General features: G+C 34.1%; 1 protein-coding gene across 1 annotated transcript in view; it reads left to right on the top strand.

Annotated features, from left to right (window-relative positions):
* Positions 1–27,008, top strand: part of EDIL3 (EGF like repeats and discoidin domains 3) — a 320,227-nt gene that overhangs the window by 43,611 nt on the left and 249,608 nt on the right. The window contains exon 5 of the mRNA XM_042955963.1: positions 16,184–16,213. Within this exon, the coding sequence (XP_042811897.1) occupies positions 16,184–16,213 (30 nt within the window). The remainder of the gene's footprint in view (positions 1–16,183; positions 16,214–27,008) is intronic.

Here is a 27,008-nt window from a genome sequence, read left to right as displayed (position 1 = left end):
TATTTGTTTTTGAGAAACAGAGCTTGCATGCATGCATGTGCAAGTGGGGGAAGGGCAGAGAGCAAGAGAGAGAATCCCAAGCAGGCTCCACAAAGAGCCCGTTGTGGGACTCAAACTCACTAGTGGTGAGATCATAGTCTGAGTTGAAGCCAGGAGTGGGAGGGTTAACCAAGGGTCAGACGCTTAACCTACTGAGCCACCCAGGAGCCCCTGAAAATTGCTATTTTAAAGTGATAGGCTAAGTGGCAAATTTGGCATTAACCTCTTGAAAAATTTTCTCTTCCGGCTTGACTACTGTCATGGAAAAAAGGTTTATAGGAGACTCATAGATGACATAAAATAGTTAAAATGTGCCCAGCCCAATAATCTCTAAGATCTTTCATATAGTTACTTCATTTTCTCTTCATTAATTTTTAACCTGAATCCTCTTGATTCTAACAGTTATACCTATTGTTTGTTTCTTTTTAATTGAATTAATTACATATCTGTTTTTGGTTTAAAAATAACATTAAAAATATGATTGTAAGCAGTCATAACAGGGTGTTGATATTTTATCATGTCAGGGAAGTTGACATGTTGCTGGAGAACGAGCAAAATTATTCTTCCTATGATTATAATAGAAAAGAAAATGAAAAAAGTAATTATCTCTAGGTTGAGTTGTTGAATGCCATTATCAGGAAGAAAACAGCATGTACACTGTTTTTTTCTTGGATAAAGCCATCTATATTTAAGAATTTATAATTTACATAGAATTTATAATTTACATAGAATTTACATAGAATAGAAATTTTATAATTTACATAGAATTTATAATTTACATAATTTACATAAAAATATTATTTACATATAATTTACATAGAATTTTCTTTATTAAAGAAGTACTGAAGAAAATTTAGGAAATATAAGTTAATAGAAACCAAAAGTATTATAATCTTAAGTCATATACACTCTTATTCTTTTTTTCTATCATTTACCTACATGTTTCTATAGCCATATACAACCTTGTAAAGAATGATAGCAATTTAACTTGACTCCTGTTATACAACTATGCACATGCATGTTTATGTGTATACATATAGATGCATAAAAATTATATTATCCATAGATAGTTCATATTCTTTAGTGATCACGTTTGTGGTTTTTTTTTTTTCACTTAGGATGTAATATCTTTCCATTTCTTTAAAAATTATTCCCTGACATTGTACAAAATATCTGGTTAACATACCATCATTTACCATCATTTATTCAACCAGCCTGTATTTTTTGATGTTTAAGTTGTATGCAAATTGGCTCTATTATAAACATTGGCTCTATTGATAAACAGTCTTAAATTTTGTAAACATTCACCATTGTCTCCTTAGACTAAATTCTTAGTTAAGGAGACTAACTTAACTAAGTCAGTTAAGGAGACTAACTTGGTTCGGAGGAGTTATTTAAGAAAAATTTTAATATTGTAAGATTGTGTAGGAAAGGCTAAATGCTTTATCATGATGGATTTATAATGAAAAGAAAACTTAGTGGGCTTATATCTACTTAATCATAATAATGAAGATTTGGGATCATTTGATTTGTAGAGGAAAGTAGAGGAGAAAATATAAGATATAAGTTATATTTACATATATAAAATATAAGAGGAGAAAAATATACTTAGAGAACAAAGAGATTATCTCATCAAATATAGTTTTAAAATAACATATAAAGACTGCATTCCCTTTCATTTTCCACTTAAACAATTATTATGTAAGGCTACCAATTATTTTAAAAGGAACCACTATAAACACATCTTAATATCCAATTTGGTTGACAAAAGCTATGAGGAAAGAGCTGTTCTCTAAAATTCAGACCAGTAAGAGAGGGTATAGGCAGAAAAGTCTTAAATAATGGCTCTAGAGCTTGTAGAGTACAGAGCTAACTTAAGATAACAGGATTAGAAAAAGCCTAACAGGGTTAGATAAAGGTAGGAAGTGGGGAAATGATTAATATTACTCTAATGGAAACGAAAAGTCTATTGGCTGAATGGTACAGTGTTTGCTCTCATCTGCCCTCTTACCATTAGCTGAAGATAGAAGGAAGAGTAAGAAATGAAGCATTAAATATTCATTGCAAAGAAGTGTCTCGATAGGTTGAAATTTATTTCTTAGAACTACTAGAAATCCTGTAGTATTTAATACTGGTAAATTAGATAAGCTAACTACTCCTAAATCTTACTGAGACCTACTGTGTGCTAAATCATGATATTTGTTGTGAGGGATTACTAGAGTAAAGCATAGTGGTTACTAGAAGAAATTGAAGGCATGAAATCTTTTCTTAAGGAGCTTCAAGTAGATGTCATTGTTTGTGAAGATTTATTTGACCACAGTCCCTGAAGCCATAGGAGTGTTGGGTGACACTTGAAGGTAACTTTGTACTTTAAGGCCGTTGGTCTAAATCAAAGTATTCATGTGGAGGCAGATTCTATAATGCATATTATTTAAAATACAGTGACAACACATAATTTTTAAATGAGTCATATAATGAGTGAGAATTTGGGCAGAATCCTTTTCAGAATATATTAAATTTTTCCCTTTGAAAGTATAAAACTCACCAAATTATGATTTAAAATGGACAACAATCAATATTTATTGTTCTCTTTATTTTATTTTAGCCAAGGCTTGGGAAATAAAATAGGGAGGACACAATTTTGTTTCTATCTCAGCAAAAGATAGAACAAGTCTTAGGATATTTTCTTAAGAACTAACCTTTGGAAAAGACAGCAAATTTCAAATAAGAATTGGCAACTTCTTTTCATGGCATGTTGTAAATCTCCATAATGTCTTTATCTGGTAAGATTTTAATTGAGAAATCAGAAGCCAGGTGCTTTATCCAAATCATAGAGAGCAATTGGGTATAGGACTTGTTACTGTTACTCACTGACGTCGTTGCCACAAACATTTTCAACAAGATAGACGTCAGTTGTGTCATTTAAGCTCTCTTTCAATCAAAGGCTTTGGCTGCCCCAGGAAATGGATAAATCAAGGTGCATCATAGAACATGCTCTGACCTTTAAGGTCAGCATCTATTAATTATTCAATTATGGAAGTCAAGCTATATTATTCTTCACAATGATGTCCTGACCCCAAACTTCTGTGCTAAGGCTCACCTCCCAACCAGGCATGCTGGCTATTAGGCCATCACATCATGAACATTGAAGGGGGTGGGCAGATAGTCTTTTTATGCAGTTTACCAATCACCATAATGCCAAGGACATTTTTTTTCTTCATCCTCTTCCTTTTAATAATGTCTTTTATTTTTAGAATACTCTATTCATTAAAATGCTAATATACATATTATTCTTGTTATAACCTTGAAATAAACAGTTGAGCTAATACCATTCTCAGTGTTAAATAGGAAAGTGATAATGTGATAAATGTAATGACTCTACCAAGGTCATAGATTTCTCCTCAACGGCAGGCAGAACAGGTGTTAAACCTGAAGTTTTGTCCCATGGACTCTCCACAGTCCTCTACATTCAAATTAAACTGTGCCTGTTACACATATGGGGATGGATGCTTTGAACAATGAGAGAAACTGGAGATGTAATAATAATAACAATAACAACAACAACAACAACAATAATAGTACCTTTACTTACAGTGTTTGTCACATGCTGAGCATGCTTCCTTGGAATGTTGTAGGAACACATTCTTTAAAGGATTGCATCATGCTACGGTGGTTAAAAACTGAATTCAATCCTGGCTTTTCTATTTACTATCTCTGTTACTTTGGGCAAGATACCTTAGTTTCTTACCTGTAAAATTGGGGTAATAATAGGACGAACTTCGAAGGGGTTTTGTTCAAATCATATGACTTAGTATATCGAAGGGTCTTGGAACAGTGCCTAGCTTATAAGAGGTATACGAGGAGTTATAAAATAAATAAATATATATATAGACATTTCAGAAGCTATATGCAGAAATCAGACTTCTAAGTTCCTGAATATTCTTCCATCATTTTAGTCATTAATAACATTATTTAAATGTCCGATAAATCCTGCTCTATTATTTTTATGTCAGGATTTTTTTCTGCTTGTGCTTGAATATGCAAACTGGTGGCAATTTACCTGTCAGCTTTTAATTTTTCAAAAATTTCTTTCCTTCAAGATATAATTTGACAAATCACCTCACTTGGAATGGGAAAAAGAGAACCCGATGTTTTATTATTTGAAAATTATGAGTAATGTAAGTAATGCTTGCATAATTAGGAATCAGCCTTTTAGGACTATAGCTTTCCTTATGCTCACAGCAAATAACTTATGAATTGATTTTTCTTTATAAGAGTACAAAATAGGAATCTGTAAGGACATAATAAATACCAAGATGAAATTTATGGTACCATATTAATATTAGGTTCTTAGATGTGATAGATCAACAGTAAGCTCTTTGTGGCTTTGCATAAAGATTGAATCACAGAGTAGAAAAAACCACTAGTATCTTTCATTTAACAAATATAATTGAGCATCTTTTAAAAGCTCTTCCTGACCTCCTGAGGCTAATCTCCCCTTTGTCTGTGACCCCTAAATAAAGAACTTGCTCTCGAGATACTTATGTTTGGGAAAGGATTATAAAACACACACACACCAGTAGCTATTACATAATGCAGTAAATAATCATCATAAGATGAGGACGAAGTGCAATAGATATCAAGAGAAGGAAAGGTTACTTTGAGTCCCAGGGATCAGATTTGACAGCTAAAATAGCTTTTAAAATGGGCTGGTATGGAAGTGTAGTTCATCAGCAATGTTATTAGATGAGAACATTTTAAGCAAAATGCAAGATGATAAACACAAAGATGAGAAACTTGAGAACATTTTGGAAGAATTAGAATTAGTTGTTGCCCAGATTATTTGGTGATTTTAGGGATGTTTGGGAGCCAGACCAAGAAGGCAGTTCGGACCTATATTATTATGTAGGACCTCTAGACATCCTCTCAAACTATTCTCATTATATAGTTTTCAATGTTGTTAACAAAATTATGCCAGGAATATGATTCTATGGTCTCTTTTGATAATATATTATGGAAACATACAAGAAAAAAAAAAAAAATATATATATATATATATATATATATACACACACACACACATACATACATACATACACACACACCAACACAAAACACTTTATGGAACAGTATTTGACGTAATTTTTAACTACTACCTCAGGCTTTTCTTTTATGGATTAAATTGTACTACTTTTTACTATTACATTTTTATTCTACCTCCAAGGTCTTTTTTTTTTGCATTTAATTAATTATTGTGATTGTTTTCAGTTAGACTGGGTCTGGTAGATAGTTGATTTGGAAAATGCTGAGTGTAGCTTATTTACTGAAATTAGTGCTAATTTCTAACCTAGAATTTATCACCAGAAATTAATTGCTGGAGGAAACACTATAAAGGTCTAAAGACAGTTTCCAGAAGAGTACTTCTGTGACTATAAATGTCAGCTGATATGTGGAAAATACAGTGAGAAACCACAAAATATTTATATTCATCTGGATGGATACCTAGTGCCAGATACTAAGGAAACTATTTCAATAAAGACAAGTGTTTGGTTTTCTTGGCTGTTGACTTAATCAACTATATATGAAATACCTGCAAATGACATTCTTTGCTAGAAAGGAATAAGAGATTGGAAGAATACCTTTAAGTCTAATTCAAAATTTTGTAATTTTTTTCCTATTGCTAAAATACATTTAACATTGATGCTAAGCCAGTCATATTCTCCCTTGACCCCTTCCTGAAATATGACTCCCTTTATTTTATGTCTTCCTGCCCCCTGCCTTTTTTTTTTTTTTTTTTTTTTCTCTGCCCAGTCTTTCTTTCACACAGGAAGAAGATAAGATTAGTAGTCCCTAGTATTCTGGTAATTGGTATAAGGTGGGGCTGAAAGAAGAAGGGACAGGAAATTAATTCTTTACTCTTTTAGTAGCTAATACAATGTTGTGTTATTAGTTGTAACATAGCAGCCTAAAGAAGGCAGGTAATAAGGCCATTGTATTTTGTCCTAGTCAGATGTCATCTGGAGATCTAATTCTTGTTGCTGTATTTCAAAATACCTTGACAAATCTGAATTTATCAGAAGAAGGTTAAAAAAATGATGACCATGGTGTAGGCCATGATATATGAAATTAAGTAGAGATGTTTATCTCAGTTAAGAAGAGAATTAAGGGGGATATGACAGCTGTCTTCAGATATTTGAATGGCTGTTATATCAGAGAAACTGCCACATTATTCCATTGTTTCCCAGAGGCTAGCTCTGGGAGAGCGATGTGACATATTTCTTTGTGAGGTTATAAATTCCCTGCCACTAGAAGTTTTGAAGGAATAGTTAGATTTTTAGTTGGCAGCTTTGACTAAGTGACTTTTTAGTTTGGTTTGGATGTAAAATTTTGTTTTTTTCAAAGTTGCGTATATTTTGTCTGCTGAATAGCCTATCTCCTTGGCTGTTTTTTGTTTTTTGTTTTTTTTCCATTTGGTAGAGTAAAAATTAATAGTATGCATTCACAACTTGAAAATAACCTCAAAGATAGGAAGAGTGGGGCTTGGGCCCTGCCTAAATAGCCCTGTACCTTTATTCAATTTCCTTTTCTTAAAGTTAGACCTGTCGACTTTTTTTCTCAGTTGAGTTATTTAAAGACATTTCAATTAAGGAAAAATTTGGCCTAGGGAGACCAGTTTTGCAGATAGGGAAATCACATTGTCATTGTCATTTGATTAATGCCTGAATGCGATATACTGACCCTTTTTCTTTAAAGAAGATCCTAATGATTCTGAAAAGAAAGCATTTAATTTTACCTTCTTTTGTAACAGGCAAGAGGAAACACAATCCTCTTTAGCAGTCATTAACTGACTAGAGAATGTCAGTGGCACATAGGTTAGTTGAGTTCTATATAGCCAAGCCGAAGCTGTGCTTTATCTCTTAAAGTTAGTGTCCTTGGGATGAGTTCACACTACATGAAAACAATAATTCCCCTAGACCAAAGAGAAACATAAATCTGCCAGAGATATCTGAGCTCTCTTCAAATTAGACCTGCCCACTGTTCCCCCGCCTTCATCTTTTGATATCTTTTCAAAAGGTATTTTAATTAAGCCAAGTATGTGGAACTATATTTTGAGAATTCATTTCAAAGCCATCATAAAATTTCTGAATTCCTCTTTGTAATATAGGCAGTGAAAAAGGAATGATATTTTGTTAAAAGGTTTCACAAATTTCTGAAGTAGTAAAATGTCATTTTTGAAATAGATGTAACATATTAAATATTTTCTTGTGCACACACAAAGACAAATCATATGCCAGGATTTTGTAATATAATAAAGTAGTTTTCTGTCTTCAAATGGCCACCATTTATTTTTCTTAAAACATTGAGGTTTTATATTACTTAATATAAGACTATAATACTCAACGCTCAACCCTAAGGCTGAATCTGTCCAAGCACAGAGCTCAGCCATTCCTTTGTCTCTCTGCCTTGTACTACTTTGACAAGGGACACTGAAAGATCTACGTAGTCATCATTAATGGCAACTCTATTGTGAGAGTAACTCTCACAGGAAGAAGGCACAAATATCTGGGGCCTTCTGGTGGCTCTGTCAGTTAAGCCTCCAACTTCACCTCAGGTCATGACCTCACGGTCTGAGTTCTAGCCCCACGTCAGGCTCTGTGCTGATAGCTTAGAGCCTGGAGCCTGCTTCACATTCTGTGCCTCCCTCTTCCTGCCCCTCCCCCACCCACACTCTGTCTCTCTTTCCCAAAAAATAAACATTAACAATTAAAAAAAAAAGGCACAAATATCATACTATCCAATATATTTAAGAAGCATGTCACTGTAGATAGGCTGATGGCATAAAAAAGGATTATTTAAAAGCCTTATTTATAAAAAGTGAGTATTTTATATTGTGCATAGTATTATGAGCTCCTATTTATTTAATGAAATGTGGTCATTTATTTTGTTTCATGTTGCTATCACTATTCAAATGGAGTCTGATTATTCATTGCAATATTATTTATGATTGAGATACCCCTTAATCCATTGAAATATCATTCAGTAGAGTTAAATAAATTATGATATATCCTTAAAATAAAACATTATTAAATACTGTCTACAGTCACTGAGTATATTGACATAGAAAACTACGTGCAAATACTAGTGTAAAAAGCAAGTTGTAGAACAGCACGTGTTGTATAATCCTTTTTATTTATATTATAAATAAATATATGTATTCATATGTATATGAATTTTGCTTAAAAATTCAGTTTATGGTGAGTTTTTAATTGGTAATTTAGATGATTTAATAAATATACTTCTAATTCCTAATTCAAACCTTAACCCATTTGGACAAGGGTTTTTTGTTTGTTTTGTTTTTTTATTTTTATTTTTTTGCCAACCCCCTAATCAGAAAATCTCTTCTGACGTTAACATTTTATGTGCAATGATTCTGTGGTTTCCTTAAGTGGATGCTGTCACTAAGATTTGTGTCAATATTGCTGGTCTATCCGGGACCTTTTAGTTTTTTGTTCTTTTGGTTTTAACAGATTTGCTTTTTGGATTAGCGCATTTGTCCAGACTTATGGAAATGACTTGAGGTTGAAGTGAGCAGTTTCCCACACATAAATAAAGCAGAAATCCATAGAACATGAGCCTGATGGTTTCAGCTTCTTTCTGTCAGTTGCTGTGAAGCAAAATAGTATGGGTGCTGTGACCATCTGAATGTCACATATGATGTGCAGGTAACCTTCACTGCATGGCTTTCCTAGTCACATTACCGAGCATTCTCATTGCAGAATTATTTTCTCTCTCCTATATTAAACTTTCAAAAAGGTTATGAATTAATTTTATTGGAAGTTGATAGATCTGAGCAATCATATACATATTAACTGCTAATCTACTTGATCCCTTTCAAGTTTCTTCTTTCCATTTAGCCATGAATTTTCTTAGGATACCTTAGATTTAATTACTAACCCTTACTTTACGTGACTCAGAATACTGTAAAAACAGCCGTTATATTCACTTACTGGACTTAAGTTTCTATCTCTAAACTTAGATAGCTTTCCAAAAATATTTACTCAGTACCAATTATGTGCACTATACAAAATTAAAACATAACTGTTGGCCTAAAAGAAGTATAGTAGATAATGTCCAGCTTGTGAACAAGACTGTAAAATATTGCCATTTTGTTTCAAGCCAGCTTTAGGTTATAGTTTAAAAGTCAGTGAGGCGTGAAAGGGGACAACTACACAAATATGGAGACTAAAATAAATACTAAAGAATTAAGGATGGTGAGATGTGAATTGAGTCTACAGGGATGAGATGAATTTGGTTAGGGAGGGAGGACAAATGGAATGAACAAAGGATATTTGAGGACAATTGAATAGATACAGGAGATAGTGAATTATATTCCTTTGTAATGCCGAATCACCTAAAGATCTTTAGTACTTCCTTTAAGTGGGACCATGTATCCTAATTATGTCCCCAACGTCTCTTTAGTACACATTGGGAGATGAGTCATATTACTTCCCAGTTTCCCAATACTCTGGTTTAGTTTTATAAATTGTGTATTTTTTTAACTCAGTGGTAAAAAAATGAAACTAAAGCTTCCATTCATTTTTTTATTATTTTTCCCATTTGTACCTCTTTCTAAAATGAGAAAATTGCAAATGCACTGCTAATAGCTATTAACATGATACACTGTATAAGTAGCTTGTGAAACCCATGTGAGCTATATCACTACTAAACATAGAAAGTGCATTTCGTGATGCTATTTTAATGAATCTATTTAATTAATAAGCTGTAGTTTGATGCTTTTTTGAGTTAGTTTAAAATCACAGATTTGTTTTTTCATGAGATGATCAGATGGCCATTACAGTAACCATTGTCTTTTTAATTATTATTCTTTTTCTCTCCTGCCCCAAGAAAGTAAATCTGATTTATATAACTATATATAGCTATATAAGTTAGTATATATAGATCTATATAACTAAAACACAAATGAAGATGTAAGGCTTTCTCTTTGGTAAGTCTAGTAATGTAGCTTAATGAAACATCTGAATTTTATTGAGCAACATAGAGGAGTATATTAAATATTTATCCATGTTTTCTTTCTTTTGACAAATATTTCTTGAACTTACAACATTGTGTAGACACTATTTGAAAACTACAGTTTAATGGTAAGCAAAACAGTCACATCCCTGACCTCATGAAACTCCTAGTCTAATGGAAGAGACTAATAAACATATAAATATATACTTACATACTAACTGCATGTATACCTACTTCTATGTACTCTATATTATTAACTATACTCAATAGATGTCGTTCTCCAAATTTAGCATCAAAATCAAATTGCACGTGAAAGACTGATAGAATAGAGAAGACTTTGTAATTCTCTGAACACTTTCAATGCAAACACAAACACATTGTCTGTTGTTTCTCATTGAGACTGAAATATTCTGCAGTTCTGAGAGTGTAGAAACAACCAAATCATTTGCTGTCTGAAGTTTTTGGCCAGGAGAGAATAACATTCCTCTTCGTATTTTCACAGAGAAGTTGATAATGGCAACCTGTAAGTCCTGAGGCATGTTCTCATTGGGCCATAGGCAATAAATAAATAAATAAATAAATAAATAAATAAATAAATAAATAAAAATAATAATAATAATAAATAAAGAATAAAAGAAAAAACATATAAACCAAAACCTATCTCTGAAAACATCTCTGAATACTTCCAGACACAACTCTACAACCTATTTAAATGATTGAGTTCATAGATTTGAAATGATAATTTACTCTTCTTTGCATTAATAATCATGCATACACACACACATTCACATTTATAGCATTTAACATCTGAGCAAGGATGAATAATCATACATAAATATAGTTGTTATTTTTACATCAGTGCAGTTGAATAGAATCTAAAACATTGTCAGAGTGTAAGAATATATATTTCTTATTTCTTTGATTATGGAGATAATGAATTATAGTGATAATTGCAAACTTGAAGAACATGTTTGGTACATAATTAATGAGATTTATAATATAGCAAACAAAATGATCCATAAGTCAATATGAATTAAGTAATATCCATATACAAAATAGATTATAATATGCTAAGAATTGTATTTTATTTCTTTCATAATGAGCTATTTGTATTTGAGGGTTGAGCAACACTGGGTATAGAATTGTTTCTGGGGGCACCTGGGTGGCTCAGTTGGTTAAGTATCTAATTCTTGGTTTCAGCTCAGGTCATGATCTCGTCGTTTGTGAGATCAAGCCCCACATTAAGCTCTGTGCTGATGGTGTAGAGACTGCTTGGAATTCTTCCCTCCCTTGCTGCGCATCTCTCATGCTTGCTCACCCTCTCTCAAAATAAAAAAAAGAAAAAAAAAAGAAATTAATTAAATTAATTAAATTTAAAAAAGAATTATTTTTGAATGGATGGAAATTCCATGTTATAAAAGTTTACTTAAAACACCCAAAGATAAGGGACACCTGTGTGGCTCAGTCAGTTAAGCGTCCTACTTTGGCTTAAGCCATGATCTCTTGGTCTGTGAGTTCAAGCCCTGCCTCGGGCTCTGTGCTGACAGCTCAGAGCCTGGAGCCTGCTTCAGATTCTTCATCTCCCTCTCTCTCTGCTCCTCCCCTGCTCCCACTCTGTCTCTCTAAATTAATTAATTAATTAATGACACTCAAGGATAAGGCCAACAAAAAACAGAAGATATAAGAATGTTGATACCATGTAGAGAGACTAAAGCCTATCCAGTGAAGAAGTATGTGTGTTTTGATATCATATGTGTATCAGGGTAATACACAGCCTGTCGGGTTTGGGTAGTTATTGTCCTTGACATTGGGTCCTGTGGAACAAAGGAGAAAAGGAGGGAAGAAGGGAGGAAAGAAGGAAGTACACAGGTTGCCTTCTTCTCCCAAGTACTAACCCAGTTCATGAGCATGTACACTGCCAAACCATCCTGAAAAAACAGAGACCAACTTCAAAATTAGAGTAGGTTTATCATATCAAAACATGGGGCGGTGAGCTCTGTGGAACCATTTGGTGCTGAAAGCCCAGCTGCCCTCTGAAAGCACCGCCCAAGACTATATGTACTTTCCATCTCACTGCCTCAGAGGTAGTTAATTCCTTATCTCTTCTAATGTATTTTAAATGGGAACAACAGAACAGGTTACGGTTGTGCCGAATGCCACTTAGTTGCAAATAGAGAGAACTCAACTAAAAATAGATAAACAATAAAGTAGAAGTATTTTTCCTCAGAACTGAAAGTCCAGATTTGGGTAAGGATATGATTTAGTGCCTGAACCATATCATCAATAAATTTCATTCTATTTTTCCATTCTGCCTTTGAGCAGGATTGGCTTCTTTATAAGGCTGACTCCCATTATGGTTGCAAAATGTCTGCCTGCTTACTTTTGGGGCCATAGATTTCCTGTCTGTATCTAAAGGAAAGAGGGAGAGAGGGTTGTTTCCAGATGCTTTCCCAGAAGATTGAGGAAGCCTCCCTTCCAAGAGCCTCACCTCACCCAAACACATACAAACTTGACCTTACACATCATTATCCCCAAATGGGTCATATACTTACCTAGACGAATAATGGTGGCCAGGAAAATGGAAAAGGTTTACTTAGTTATGACATACAAACTTCCCCTCTAAATCCACAGGAGAAGTCCTCTTCCCCCAAAGTATTGATGTAGATACCCAAATAAATCTGAAGATGACACAAGAGAAAGAGGATTGAAAGCTGATGAAACAACCCTAGTACACATTGCAAAGGGTTTCCTATAAGCCTGCTAATTTACTGCTTCAGTTCCGACAACTGAACCCATGGCTCTTTCCTACTGCAGCAAACTTTGATGGGTAGAGCCGTCATTTCAACGTTTAGTGTTTATAATAGTCACCTGCTGCACTTTTTAGAAATGCAGAAACTTGAGGGGCGCCTGGTTGACTCAGTCGGTTAAGGGTCTGACTTTGGCTCAGGTCATGATCTTGTGGTTAGTAGTGAGTTTGAGCCTCGCGTCATGCTCTATACTGACAGCTCAGAGCCTGGAGCCTGCTTCACATTCTGTGTCTCCCTCTCTCTGCCCCTCCCCCACTCACGCTCTGTCTCTCTGTCTCTCTCTCTCTCTCTCTCTCTGTCTCTCTCAAAAGTAAATAAACATTAAAGAAATACATTTTAAAAATGCAGAAACCTGAACTAACACCCAAATTCAAATTCAGTAGATCTGGAACATTTTAAGGAACACCCAAGGTGATCCTTTTATGGGCAATGAGAAGATCACACAGCTAAGTTCTCTATATCAGATACATATTTTTAGTGTCTCTTTTTTCCACTGTCACCATAATTTTCGTACATCCTTCTGCATTGTGCCAGGCAGAGCAATACAGAGTTACTTATTTACTTTTGTTTTGCTTGGTGCATGTGTTTTTAATTTCCAGGGTTAAAGGAATTGCATGTGACAAAGACATATGTATTTTTTTGATTTGCCGATTTCATGAATTCTAAGAAGCAAATAGGACGAGTGAAAAATAATTTGGGTAGCATGACATTATCTTCTGTGGTAATCATTTCATCTGAATCTCACTAATTAAGCCACTAATGTCCACTTTGAGAATTATTTGTACTTTTGGAGCTCTAGCTGCCTCCCATTACTAGTTCACCATGTTTTGTCTGGATGCCTACACACAAAACATCTTTGCCAGAGAGAACTATGACAGTGAATTGATACTAATACTAACCCTTGTGTATGCACCTGTGTGTGTGTGTGTGTATGTGTGTGTTTGAATATAGTATGAGTGTTGGTTAGTGGCATCTTTATATTATGAGGAACCACTGTTATGGAGATATTGCATAGAAATAGAATTCAAGGCAGACTTGTGTATCTGCTGACTCTAACATGGTTAATCTGCTACAAAGATGTTTTTAGGTATTACAAGCTTACGTGGAGCTTAGTGCACTGCTTAGCCCAGAGGCTTTGGTTTTAAGACATTCTAATTGCCATGTCTTCTATAAATTTGGAATTGTCTTTGCTTCAGTGCTGGCTAGTTCTTTCCTAAAATGTCTTGCTTATCCATCTATAATGGAGGGATAAAATCTTAGCATTTCTAATCTCTCTTCCTTAGGCATCACATGCTTAGGATATTTTAACTGCATGCTTGGGATCTCACCCCCTGCATCTCTCCCTGGGTTGTAAGAGACACAAAGAAGTTTCCCAGTCCCTTCATCCAGCTTTTTTCTCCCTTTATACTTCTTTCTGAGTAAGATTATCAGATATCTAGCCAGTCTTCATTCCATGAGCCTTTTCCCCCTTTTCCCTCTCTCTGTTAGTGGATACTCAATCAACACCTTGGGAGACAGGGATAGTGGACAGAGTTTGGTTTGAAAGCCACACTGACATGAGCTCGAATTCAAATTGACCTTAGACTAATTGCTCAGTCACTCTGAACCTCTGGATCTTCATCTATCAAATATGAGTCATTTTCATGTCATCATAGCTTTATAGAGTTCACACACATAAAGTGGCCAGCCTTGAGTGCTTTTATTTCCCCACTTTGAATCTCCAGACTTATACCAACAATGACCATCTAAGTCAGCACTTCTACAAGACTTTATGGTATTTTCCTAAAGGGAATTCCTGGAAGCCACTGACAGTTTTCCTCTTTGAACATGTTATGTTAGATTTTGGACATAATAAAGCAACAAACGGCTTTTTAAATATTAACGTTCTCCACCCCATGCATGCCAACTCTGTTTGCTCTCTCTGTTCCTTTATGTGCCAAGGAGACAAGCCAAACAGTGAGAGGAAAATACTGTCAGGACACAAAGTAACCTTGTCTAAGGTGTACTCTGTGCAGATGGAAACTTAACGGAAAAGAGTGGAAACTGCTCCCTGGTTACACAGTGATACCTTGATTAACGAATCACCTGGGAACAAAGCTCCTTTATAAGCAATTCAGTTGAGTAAATTTTTATGTTAAAACTTCATGAATCAATTGAAATAGCACTGGCTGGTGTCATATAATTCAAAGGTAATATTCAGAGTGAACTGAACTTGTGCACAGAGCAGAAATACCTCCTAACAGAGTGTGTCTGTTGGTGTGATGGTGAAGGGGTGGATTCTAGGCAAACTTGTGAAACAGTTGCAGATAAACTCTCCTCGTTTTCACTCTTGCAACCACTGTGCTCCATCCTCCATATACGTGTAATAGTAGGTTCTTACCCTTGGAGTCTGCTCTTAAAAATTCCTCCCTTTTAAAACAGGAATCAGAATGATTCACACTTTGAGTTATGGTTCGTGTTACCTTATATCGATGTTATTTAGCAATGTCTCAAACCTGGCTACAAGGTGGTACCATTGAAAGAGATTCTGACTTCATAGGTTTGAGGCGGGGCCCAGAATTTGACTTTCTTAATATAGATTCCCGGTTGTGAGCCACTGCTGTAGCATAAAACTGTATTTTCATACTGTGGCCTCTCCTTTTATAATATCCATGTTTATCCTTGTCTGGGCTGTAGAACACGTGTGTCAAACCACACAGGGTCACCCTTCACAATGCCGGTTCTTGTGTGTGAATGACTGCTTCTGAACTTTGAAGCATGTGGTACCTGTGAGTTCAGTGTGTTTGTATGTAACCCCTATCTTATTTATAACTTCTACTTCATGGAGCAAAATTGTAATGCATTTTCATTTCTCTTTGCTAATAGAAAATTCCCACAAAGTGGTGATGGTGGGATATTCATATGTTATTTACAATTTATATTTTCAAATAATATTATTTATGATAATTATAATTTCCAATCAAACTAAATAAAGTCAGTCATATTTGCAGAAAGGAAGGGAAAGCAAATTCAGACAACTGAGTGGTCTTTTCTAATAAATATGTATCTTAGAAGAGAAAAGTGTATAAATGTTCCTTTAATGTAAACTCTCATTAACTTGTCATTATCCAGTTATCTCATGACTTCTAATGTATTCACAAAATTACAAATGAGGAGCTTGTAGTCTTTGTTTGAAAATGCAAACTATATTTATGTTCAATTTCAATCTCTCTCTCTCTCTCTCTCTCTCTCTCTCTCTCTCTCTTTCCCCAACCTCACCCCACCCCACCCTCTCCCTGTCCTCATCTTTTTTCCTCTTATCATAGCATCAGATGAAGAAGAGCCAACATCAGCAGGTAAAGTTCCTTTTGTTGCTAAGATTATTTCTATGTAATTTAATGCTGTTAACAATAGTCCCTTCACCCTTTGAAGTGTATTTTTTTCTCAGATTTCAACCAGGAAACTAGCACAGTTTTATTTACTGACGTTTTTTAATTTCTTGGACCCATTATACCACCCCAGATTAAATGATGTTAGTTATAAGCTTTAAATTCAAAGAAAAAGAATTGAAAATGAACTGTCACAGAGGGAAACATAATGTAAAATATCACATCAACATTAAAGAATAAGGAAAATGGAGGGCACCTGGGTGGTTCAGTTGGTTGAGCGCCCGACTTCAGCTCAGGTCAGGATCTCATGGTTCCTGAGTCCTAGCCCCATATTGGGCTCACTGCTGTGAGCCTGTCAGCATAGAGCACCCTCAAGATCCCCTGTCCCCCTCTCTTTGCCCCTCTCCCACTTGTGCTTTCCCAAAAATAAATTCTAAATAGAAAAGAATAAGGAAAATGAGAAAATAAAAATATTAAGAAAAATGTCAAAAAATAATAAAATGAGGAGAAAAACTAAAATGATAAAATGCAGAAAAATAATAAAATGAGAATTAAAAAAGAGGAAAATGATAAAAAAGTACTTTCAGAAATATAATCTTCCCTGATAGAATAGTGCATTATCAAATATATAACTGGCACTGAACATGTTATTCATTTAAGTTTAAGGGTAAAAACCACATTGTTGCCTCAAACACTCACTTTATTTAAAACCAAATTTTTACAGTTATAAATTAATGATACTGAAATCTGGCATCATAACTCTGCTGGTCATCCAGTTAATCAGTATTAACCAAGCACAGGCTCAGGTTTGAAGTAGTTACTCCTTCATAGTAACTTCTATGTAACTATAGTACTTCAGAGTAACTACTGTGAAGAATACTAATGGTAGAGAAGGCATTGTGTTTCCAACTTGGTTCCAGGACAATGGGATGGATCAAAGAGAAATGCCAGGAGCCTAAAGACCAGGCACATTTGTAGGGTTAAGTAGGCAGCACAGCTCTTGTGGTTAGCAATAAATAAAAGGCCCAGGCTAGCCAATCAGCAGTATCAGGAAAAAGGAGTCAATGTCCTGAGATGCAGGGGTTAGAGACTGGTCAGAAGAGGAAAACCAGAACCCAGCACTAGATTCCTTCTTAGGCAAGTAACTGAGGAAAGCAGTTGGGCATGAGAGACAAGAGCAGAAAATGGTCACTGAAACCAATGGACAAAAGGCAACTTAGTTTTATAGGAAGGTGGCGGGGAGCTAGCCCAATTATTGGAACTTAGGTACAAGGTAGGGTCATTTTGATTCATAGACAGAATTTATTTCAACTAGTATGAGACTTCCTGATTTCTACCTTCCTCCAAAAGTGGCTGGGTGGGCATTTTTACCTTTAAGAGTAAAATCAGAAGATCAAAAATTCAATGGAAGGAACTGGAATAGACATCTAACAAATACCTTTGATAAACCCCGAGGACACTGTATTGTATGATACTCTTTATGATTATACTTCCCTTAAGAATGGAATCACAGAATTAGATAAACTCTCAATTATTCCATTTTCATATTATCATTCGTTTGCAGTCTGATTTGGATAAGAACTCCCTATCATTGTCTCCCAGCCTGGTCAGTATTGCGTAGCCTCTTTTTAGGAGCAACCTAATCACATGACTCAATAGCAAACTCATCTGTTGATATGACTCCTCTGCTGATATGAGTCTTTTTCCTAGTTTCTGACTTCTTTTTGCCCTACTTGAGGCATTAGTGTTTACAGGGTTGCCCAGAGACTGCATTTGTCAGCATTAGTTTTCTCTTTGTATCAGTCCTCACTAGCACCTATGCTTTCCTAGTCCACCCTAATTCCTCTTCCTTACTTCCCACACCTTGCTCTTTTGCCTGCCAAACAATTTTGGTGCCATTGCAAAAGAATTATTAATTTTGTATGATGAAGATTAATTTTAGCCTAATGTAAACGACATTTAAGTATAATATAACTATTTCTTGGTGTTATTTCATTATTCTAAAGTTATTTTGATAATTTACCTACTAAGGTCTTTTGGTAATTGCAACTGAATGTTTTTTCTCCAAATATTTATTTTACTTTAGAGTGATATGAACATCATAGAGTTTAAATTATGGTTTAAAAATATTTTTGTCTTCAGATATGAGCAGATGTTTTTGTAGTGATTTTAGCACAGACTTTTAGAATAGAACAAATGTACTCTTAAGGAATATTTTAACCAAATAATTTCACATACAGGTTAGCATTGAAAAAAATTTGTCATTTAGGAAAGCAGGCACTCCTATATAAAAACTACCAGCAGGAATTAAATGTTTTCCTTTTAATTTTATCGATGTATATAATAAAAAGAGTATTATTGTATAGTTGTATTAAAACTTTTGGCAAAGTATTTATTATGAGATTTCTAAAAACTTGATTTTATAAGGAAAATGGGAAGTGGATTATGATTATTTTAGTCCTTTTTGGTACCATTTACCACAAGTTTTTTCAGCAGTTATTTTTCTTAAATGAATATTTATTATCTGTTTATGTGCCTTTTTCAGTAGTATTTATCAAAATATATCTTTTATTTAAAACTGTTAGTCAGAATATATTTATTTCATACATGGTTAATAATTTTCTCTACTCTTATCTTCTTCTGTTCACAGAATTTATCTAGAATAATCTTTCCTAACCTCAGACTCATTTTATGGTCCTTTATTTTATATTTCTTTCCTGGTATTTCTTCATACTGCTTAAATTATCAATGAAATGCTATCTTTTATTTGGTCCCAAATTTTGCCTGAATTAAACTTTTATATGTTCCCACATGCTATTTTTGATATCTTAATCCGACTCATATTCTTCTTTCAAATCAGATTCACAGCATAATTGGATAGTAACTCTTTCAAATACATTCTTTAATTTCTTTAAATTAAATAATTTTAATGTTTTTGTTAGGAGATCTGCTACTCCTCAAAATTCAGTATGAGAAGAAATAATAAAGTAAGTGGGGATGTCGCAGGTTCCTATTAGTTATGAATGTATGAATTATGAATTAAGAATAATTCTTATTTTAAGAAAATCTATACATGATCTATCAGTGTAGGTCCCTAGAAAATACTACTACTGAATGATACTATGTATTAAATGGTTATTGGGGCGCCTGGGTGATCCAGTCCATTGAGTGTCCAACTTTGACTCAGGCCATGATCTCAGTTCGTGAGTTTAAGCCCTGAATCGGACTCTGTGCTGACAGCTCAGAGCCTGGAGCCTGCTTCGGATTCTGTGTCTCCCTCTCTCTCTCTCTGCCCTTCCTCTGCTCACACTGTGTCTCTCTCAAAAATAAATAAACATTAAAAAAATGCCTGTGATGTCTGGATACTTTATAACAAATCTAAGTTATTTTTACCCCACAGGTACACACAATTGTATTAATTATAATTCCATAATGTGACAAATTCTCATTGTTCAGAACTATTTCTAAAGAGAATACTATCTTGAATAACATACAGTATGAAAAAAATCAGAAAGATAGATAATATAACTCAGAAAATGAATGAGATATTAGATAATATTTTACTTACATTATAATGCTACAAAATGATAGAGGCTTTTCTCTTTACAATAGAGCCTATTTGAGCCTATATTCCCATATCATTGTCTTTAATATTTTTATTCTTTATCTTGTTTTCGGTTATTTTTTTCAAATATCCCTAATTTCTCTTATTGGAACTTCTAAACTGCCACACACACAAAAAAGCAAGCGCTTAAAATAACTACTTTTTTGTGTTATTTTGTGGAGGGGGTGCATATTCCATCACATCTGCATTTCTCCTTATGCGGATATGTCCTGCTATTGAATGTAGACTGTCTGCTTGCTAATCGTTCAGCTCTGAGTGTTCTGATGGGGTGTGTTAGTCTAGAGGAGCATGTATGGTAGCATCTGAGTTACTAGGACAGCTTCACTGACACCTGTTTCAGGAATATTGAAAGCTTTTATTTGTCTTCATTGAATCTTGTGTTCACATATTTAAACATTTTATTTCAATGAGTATAAAGAAATCTATGAACTATACAGATAAAAATTTCTTCAAACTAGGTTGTATGCCAAGATCTAATTACAAACTAGTGAGATACAGATTTTTAGAGTGGCCACACAGATTCTGTACCTTCAACAGAGTCACCTTTACAGGTGACACATGCAAGCCAATTATGTTGCTATTGCCCAGATAGTTTTTGGAAGCTCTCTTTTGAAATTTCCTTCAGAATCCTCTCATGACATTGTAACATAAATTATTTCTTTGTAGTCTCAGAAGTGTGATACTATACTCGTCAGACTTTGGCCTGATAAATGTGCATTCAAAAACAATGTTGGGGCGCCTGGGTGGCTCAGTCAGTTGGGTCATGACTTCGGTTCAGGTCATGATCTCACAGTTCGTGAGTTCCAGCCCCAAGTGCGTTGGGCTCTGTGCTGACAGCTCGGAGGCTGGAGCCTGCTTCGGATTCCGTGTCTCCTTCTATCTCTGCCCCTCCCCCACTTGTGCTCTGTCTCTGTCTCTCAAAAATAAATAAATGTAAAGAAAAATAAAAAAAATTATTCACAAATATTAAGAATGTGTGTGTGTGTGTGTGTGTGTCTGTGCAAGTGAAATACAGATCAGTTTATAACTTTGAAATGAAGTCTGTTTGCAACTTTTGAAAGGTGATACATAATATTTAGATTAAATTTCATAAAATAACACTCTTTAATAAAGTTAAGTCAGTGGCCGTTCCCCACTCTGTTGCACAAATCCAATTTTCATTTATCTTTTCTTTAAATTTCATAATCAGGAGAGGCTTTATAAACTGATTATACCAATACATTTGTCTGTGTCCTTTAAAATATTAAGACATCTACATTAGAAAATTGACTGCTACAAATGAGCTTATCTCTATAAAATTTAATTTATTAACTATAAGGTATGTAAAATCAAGCTCATTCTCACATAAATTTCCTCATTCCTCTTAATTTATCTTGTCTTATTAGCTGTTATTTTAGCTCTCTACAAATACCATTTATTCTTCAAATTGATGAAGTAATTACAAGAATAACAACAGGGCCACAAATAAAAAGCATTATTGAATGGGATCAAAATCAGTGAAAAAATGACTCAGTGGAAATCTTGTAGCTATATAGTAGATCAGAAGCTAAAATTAAAACCACAACTTACTGTTTTCGTTCCAATCACCTCAGAAACAGAGCTTAATTCTTTTTCTTCTCTTGCCTAAGGAGAGATTTTTAATTGCTTTGTCACATTTTTGGAACATTAAAGAAGGGGACTAGGCTTGTGCTTATATAAAAGTAGCTCTTAATACTGAACTAACTCATACTGACAAAAAATTATAATTAGAAAATATGGAATTTTCCATGAATGTAAAAGATAAAGTCTTTTTATCAGTAAGCTGTGTTAAACACTAAACTACAAAAGCCACACTGTTCTTTACACATTTGTAAAGTTAAAATTTCGCCATTTACTTAAATGCAAAACTCCATTTGTGGCCTATTAATATCTGATCCCACTTGGTAGTGATGATAAACATTGCTTCCTGGATACAGTAGTTTATAATAAACTTATTGTGATCTCTGTGATGCCCATCAGAGATGAAGAGTGTAGTGATGGGGCACGCCAGGGCATCATCATTTCCACTGGTTCCTTCTAAATATTTTAATATGTTTAATCTTTCTTTTTTAAAGTTTATTTATTTATTTGAAAGGTGGGGGTGAGGGGCAGAGAGAGACGGAGAGAGAGAATCCCAAGCAGGCTCTGTGCTGTCAGTGCAGAGTCCGACGCGGGCCTCGATCTCACAAACTGTGAGATCATGACCTGAGCTGAACCAAGAGTCAGACGCTTAACTAACGGAGCCACCCAGGAGCCCCAGTATGTTTACTCTTTCAAAACATCAGTTTGGTCACTGAGGAAGTACACCCGAGAACACTAATTATCTACATACATAATAGAACATTGCCTAGCAGTGTAAGGATTTATAACTATGGTTTTATATATACAAATGTGTATTTATGATTTGATACACAAACCATATATATATGCTTATATAGATAAGCCATGTGTATGTATATATCTTTGTAGCTAAGCACAGTACACAAGTGGTAACATATTTTTCTCTAACTTTTGAAATATTCAGCTTTGGCCCTATGAAAGCTTTCCTGCTGTGTATGGTGAATTTTGTGATTTTCTTAACTATGCTATAGATTTCTTTTAGATATCTTTCCTGTTTTCTTATGAAACGTAATTCTGCATGGCTGACTATGCTCAATTATTCTACAACTCATACATTTTGAAAAGGAGTAATATCTTACCATATTATTCTCTAATGAACAAGAGTTGCTTTTGCATTCTGATCTTAGCACTTTATTTCCTTGGGGTCTGAAATAGAGCTTCACATTCTCTTTTTTGTTCGCCTTATATTTGTTACAAATTTTCTCCTTTTTTTATATGGACATATTTTCTCTCTAGTGCCTGGAGCAACTATACTAATTATTTTATCAAGTATATTCTTATTCATAAAGATATGCTAAGCAGGCTTAAATATTAAAAACATATATAAAAACTAAAAAGTTTATTGCTATGATCTCTAAAAACCAGAAGTCTTTATTTGCAGATTTTTAGTGGAATAAGGAATAAATGATTACTTCTAAAGATTTAGCTTTATCCAGTTTACTGAGGCATTAATGAAAAGACCAAATAAAGCTGCCTTTTTTTTTTTTTTAGTAAGACAAAACTTTCTTATTGATAGATGTGTGACAGTGATATTGAACTGGGAGGAAAAATTAGTTGTTATTTAATTCTCTGTTTTATGTAGATATAATTTTTTTCTTGTTTTCACAAAGATAAACTTCACTGTAGTATAAGATCATCATACCAGTAGAGAATTTGGGAGATTTTTTATTCCATATATTTTTCTTTAGACAAGTTTAAGAATTAAGTTATTAAAAAGGCAAAATAATATATTTGTAAATCTGTGAATATAGATACAGTGACATAATTTATCATCTTTCCCCCTAAAATACAAATCTTGACTTGAAATAAAGTTAAAATATTGTCAAGAAATACGTAACAAAATTCCTCATAGTATAACTTGAAGATATAATTTCTTCAATAGTATATGTTAATATCTAGCAATGCATGCATTCTAAAAACAGTTACTGTGTGACATGCTTTTGGTACATTCAATTCAATGTTACTTGAATAATACGAGATTTTATTAGCTCCCACAGAATTAATAATGAGTAGCCCAATGATGTCACTAAAAATCTGAGTTTTGTTTTTCTTTCCCCATCTTTTTGTTCTGTCTTCTGTGGTATAAAATTTATCTTCATTTTCATACCGGTTTCCCTTGGGGTGGTGATAGGTCTGCCAAAAGCCACTGTGGCTGTGTGTATCTTTATCCAGAGAAGACAAAGAAAACAAAAGTCCTGAGATCCACCCTGGGGCACCTGGGTGGTCCACTTGGTTAAGCATCTGACTCTTAATCTTAGCATAGGTCTTGATCTTAGGGTCATGAGTTCAAGCTCCACCTTGAGCTCTACGCTGGGCTGGATACCTACTTAAAAAAAAAAAAAAAGACTGGTGAGATCCACTCTAATTGGACAGGTTTAGATCTCTTCTGCCATCCCTAAAACAACCAGCCAATCAAACCCTTCCCTTGGAGCATAAGGTTGATTTCTGCTTTCTGTTAGGATTAGGAGCTAAGGGACAGATACATGAATAATAATCATGGTGCTGTTTTGGAAGAGAAAGGTGGAAATACATACTAGGTTAATGATTAGGAAAGCCAATAAGAAGTAACCATTGTAATACCTCTTTGTCATTTTAAACTACTTGCTTAGTTTTTCTTTTACATTTTGGTATGTTTTTCAGGTTATTGTATAAAAACTCTTAGGAGAACTGCAAGCCCAATTGTTGAGAAATACACTTAGTACACATCTCAGTCATACTAAAGTCTGTATTCATATTTTCACTGTTATACATCATGACTTTTAAAATCTCAACTTCACTGTATACTTTATTTTTCTCTCATGTGCTTAAAAATGTATGCTTACCAAAACTGTGTATACCTATTATCTGTATTGAACTTTCTATTTTGCTTTAATGATCTGTTTCTACAGAAACACCTAAGTTTACTCAGCTCTAGTTTTTACATGCTACTGACATAATCTTCCTCTCTCACATTTCAAAAAATGACAGTTATATTAAATTTCATTGTCCCGAAAATTTCTAAGAGTATTAGATACTGTCATTACTTAGCTTAACCCAGAATGATATTATCTTATTATAGATAAACATTTTTATCATGAACTTATAGTCAAAACATAATAATTTTATATTTAGAATATTAGAAAATGGCCATTCGAATTTAGTCAACTTTTTAAGCTTGGTGAAAAAAAAAATGTGACTTAATCTTTGCATGCATGTTGCTACAGCTTCAAACATTCAACTTTTTGTAACTCACTTCCATCATAATGTTGCAGAATAACTCCAGTGGTATAAATAAACTTTTTATTTAGTGTTTGTAGATGTTTCATATTATTTCAATTAATAAGGTAGATTTTGTGCTATCAACGTTTAAGATTCTGGGAGAAAAACCAAAACTGAAACCCAAGTTAATATTAAACTCAAATACTGAAAAAGCATCAAATTTTAAAAAATGGTAATAGAGGCATACAGTTGGAAATGGAGAGTGTATCAGTCAGGATTCTCCAGAGAAGTAGAACTCTGCGTGTGTGTGTGTGTGTGTGTGTGTGTGTGTGTGTGTGTGTGTGTGCGCGCGCGCGCGCGTGTGTAAATACATAAAATATATGATTTAAAGAGATTTATATTAAGGAATTGAGGCCAATTCATCTGGAAACTCAGGCACAATTTTTATGTTACATTCTTGAGGCAAAGTTTTATTCAAGGAAACTTCAAGTTTTGCTCTTAAGACCTTCAACTGATTGGATGAAGCCCATCCACATTATGGAGGGTAATCTATAAAATCAAGTGATTGTAGACATATACAAAATATCTTCCCAGCAACGTCCAGACTTCTATGTGGTCAAGCAACTGGACTCCATAGTTGAGCCAAGTTGACACATAAAGTATAACCATCACAGAGAGCAAGTGAAAATTATGTAAATGTAAAATATTTTAATTCTCAATAAATCTATTTCAGGAGAAACAGATAAAGCATAATTTCTAATGTTTAATAATGTGCTCGTTGCTCTACTAGCTGTATAGACTTAGACTTTGAGTTTCTTTAATTTTTAATCCTCCCTACATTGGATGGATTTATCTTTAAGGCCATCTCCATTTTCTGGGCCATTTTTTTTTTCCGTCTCAAGTTTCACCTCAAAATTTCATACAAATAAAGCACTGAGAAATATTAATTTAAAATTCCAGGGTTTTGTTCGTTCAAGGAAGGCATTAAACTTTCTGGTTCATGGGTAAGATGAAGCCCTCCATGGACTTGCAGGCCTAAACCTGTGATTTTATCTTCAGATGAATAGCCATCTCCTGCTTATAAAGTATTTTCATTTTATAGCTTTAATTTTCATCATCTGTAAAATGGGATAATAATAGTGCCCACCTTAGAAGTTTGCTGTAAGGATCAAACATAATGATACATTAAAGCGCTTCCCACTTGATGCCCATCCTACAACGTGACAGGGAATCTAAATGTTTTTGCTTTCATTATCATAAGGGTTGTTTGCCTTATTATTATTATTTTTGTTGTTTTGATTATGATTATTTGTCAGGCAATCTGTGGCGTGTTCTATGTATACAGTATTTTAGTTAATTCTCACAATAAAGCAATACAGCTTAAAGATAAAATACATCTATATCTCTATGTCTATCTGTCAGATATATCTATCTGTCAATATTGATCCATCTATATTTCTACTTAAAGAGGAGGACACTCAATTTTAAAGCATGAAGAAATATGCCCAAAGTTATATAATAAGCAAGTAACAGAAGCAAGATTCAAATTCAAGTTTCCCTAAGACAACTTGTGCTTATTCTACTTCAGCAAACTCTGCCTTTTTATTCACTTATAAGTAGTTTTAAATAACATATATTTCTTTCAGTTGTGAAAGTAATACACAGCTATTCAAATTGTATGCATATATTATAAAACGGAACCTAATAGCGTGCAAAATATTACCTATTATTTTAAATGATGGTCTGATTAGTATAGTAATTCATGGACCTTGTGGACATTTTTTTAAAAGAATAAAATAGGAAATGAAAATCTGAGTGCCTCTATCCATATTCAATATTTGCATTTTTAAAGATATTCTGCTTTAATCTAGCAGTTCTTACAGTCTTCTTCATCCCAATGGCTGGGGATAGAAATTGGATATAATTTGTACCCTTCTACATTGCCTCCTGGGATACATTTTCTAAGACCACCACCCTGTCCTTTCTTTTCTGTAAAACCAACACAAATCCTGGGCACAGTCTACGATAGACAGGGCTGTGCACTCACAGATCCACCATCTGATGGCTTCTCCCGCAGGTATCTGCCTGACTGCCTCATCACATCTTTCCTGTCTTGATCCAAAGATATCTTCTCAGGGAGGCCTTCTCTTTGTCTCTAAAAAGGTTATTCCTTCTCCACCTTGTCAGATCTCCTAGTATGTAGCTCCTACATATACAGCTTCTTTATTGTCTATCCAGGCTGAATATTAACTTCTGAAGCTTAAAACTTTTTGGTCTATTTTATTCACTACTGAATCTCTA

Source organism: Panthera leo, chromosome A1, assembly GCF_018350215.1.
Source record: "Panthera leo isolate Ple1 chromosome A1, P.leo_Ple1_pat1.1, whole genome shotgun sequence".
Lineage (NCBI taxonomy): Eukaryota > Metazoa > Chordata > Mammalia > Carnivora > Felidae > Panthera > Panthera leo.
Note: the sequence above shows the minus strand (reverse complement) of the source record. Positions and strands in the feature narration are given on the sequence as shown.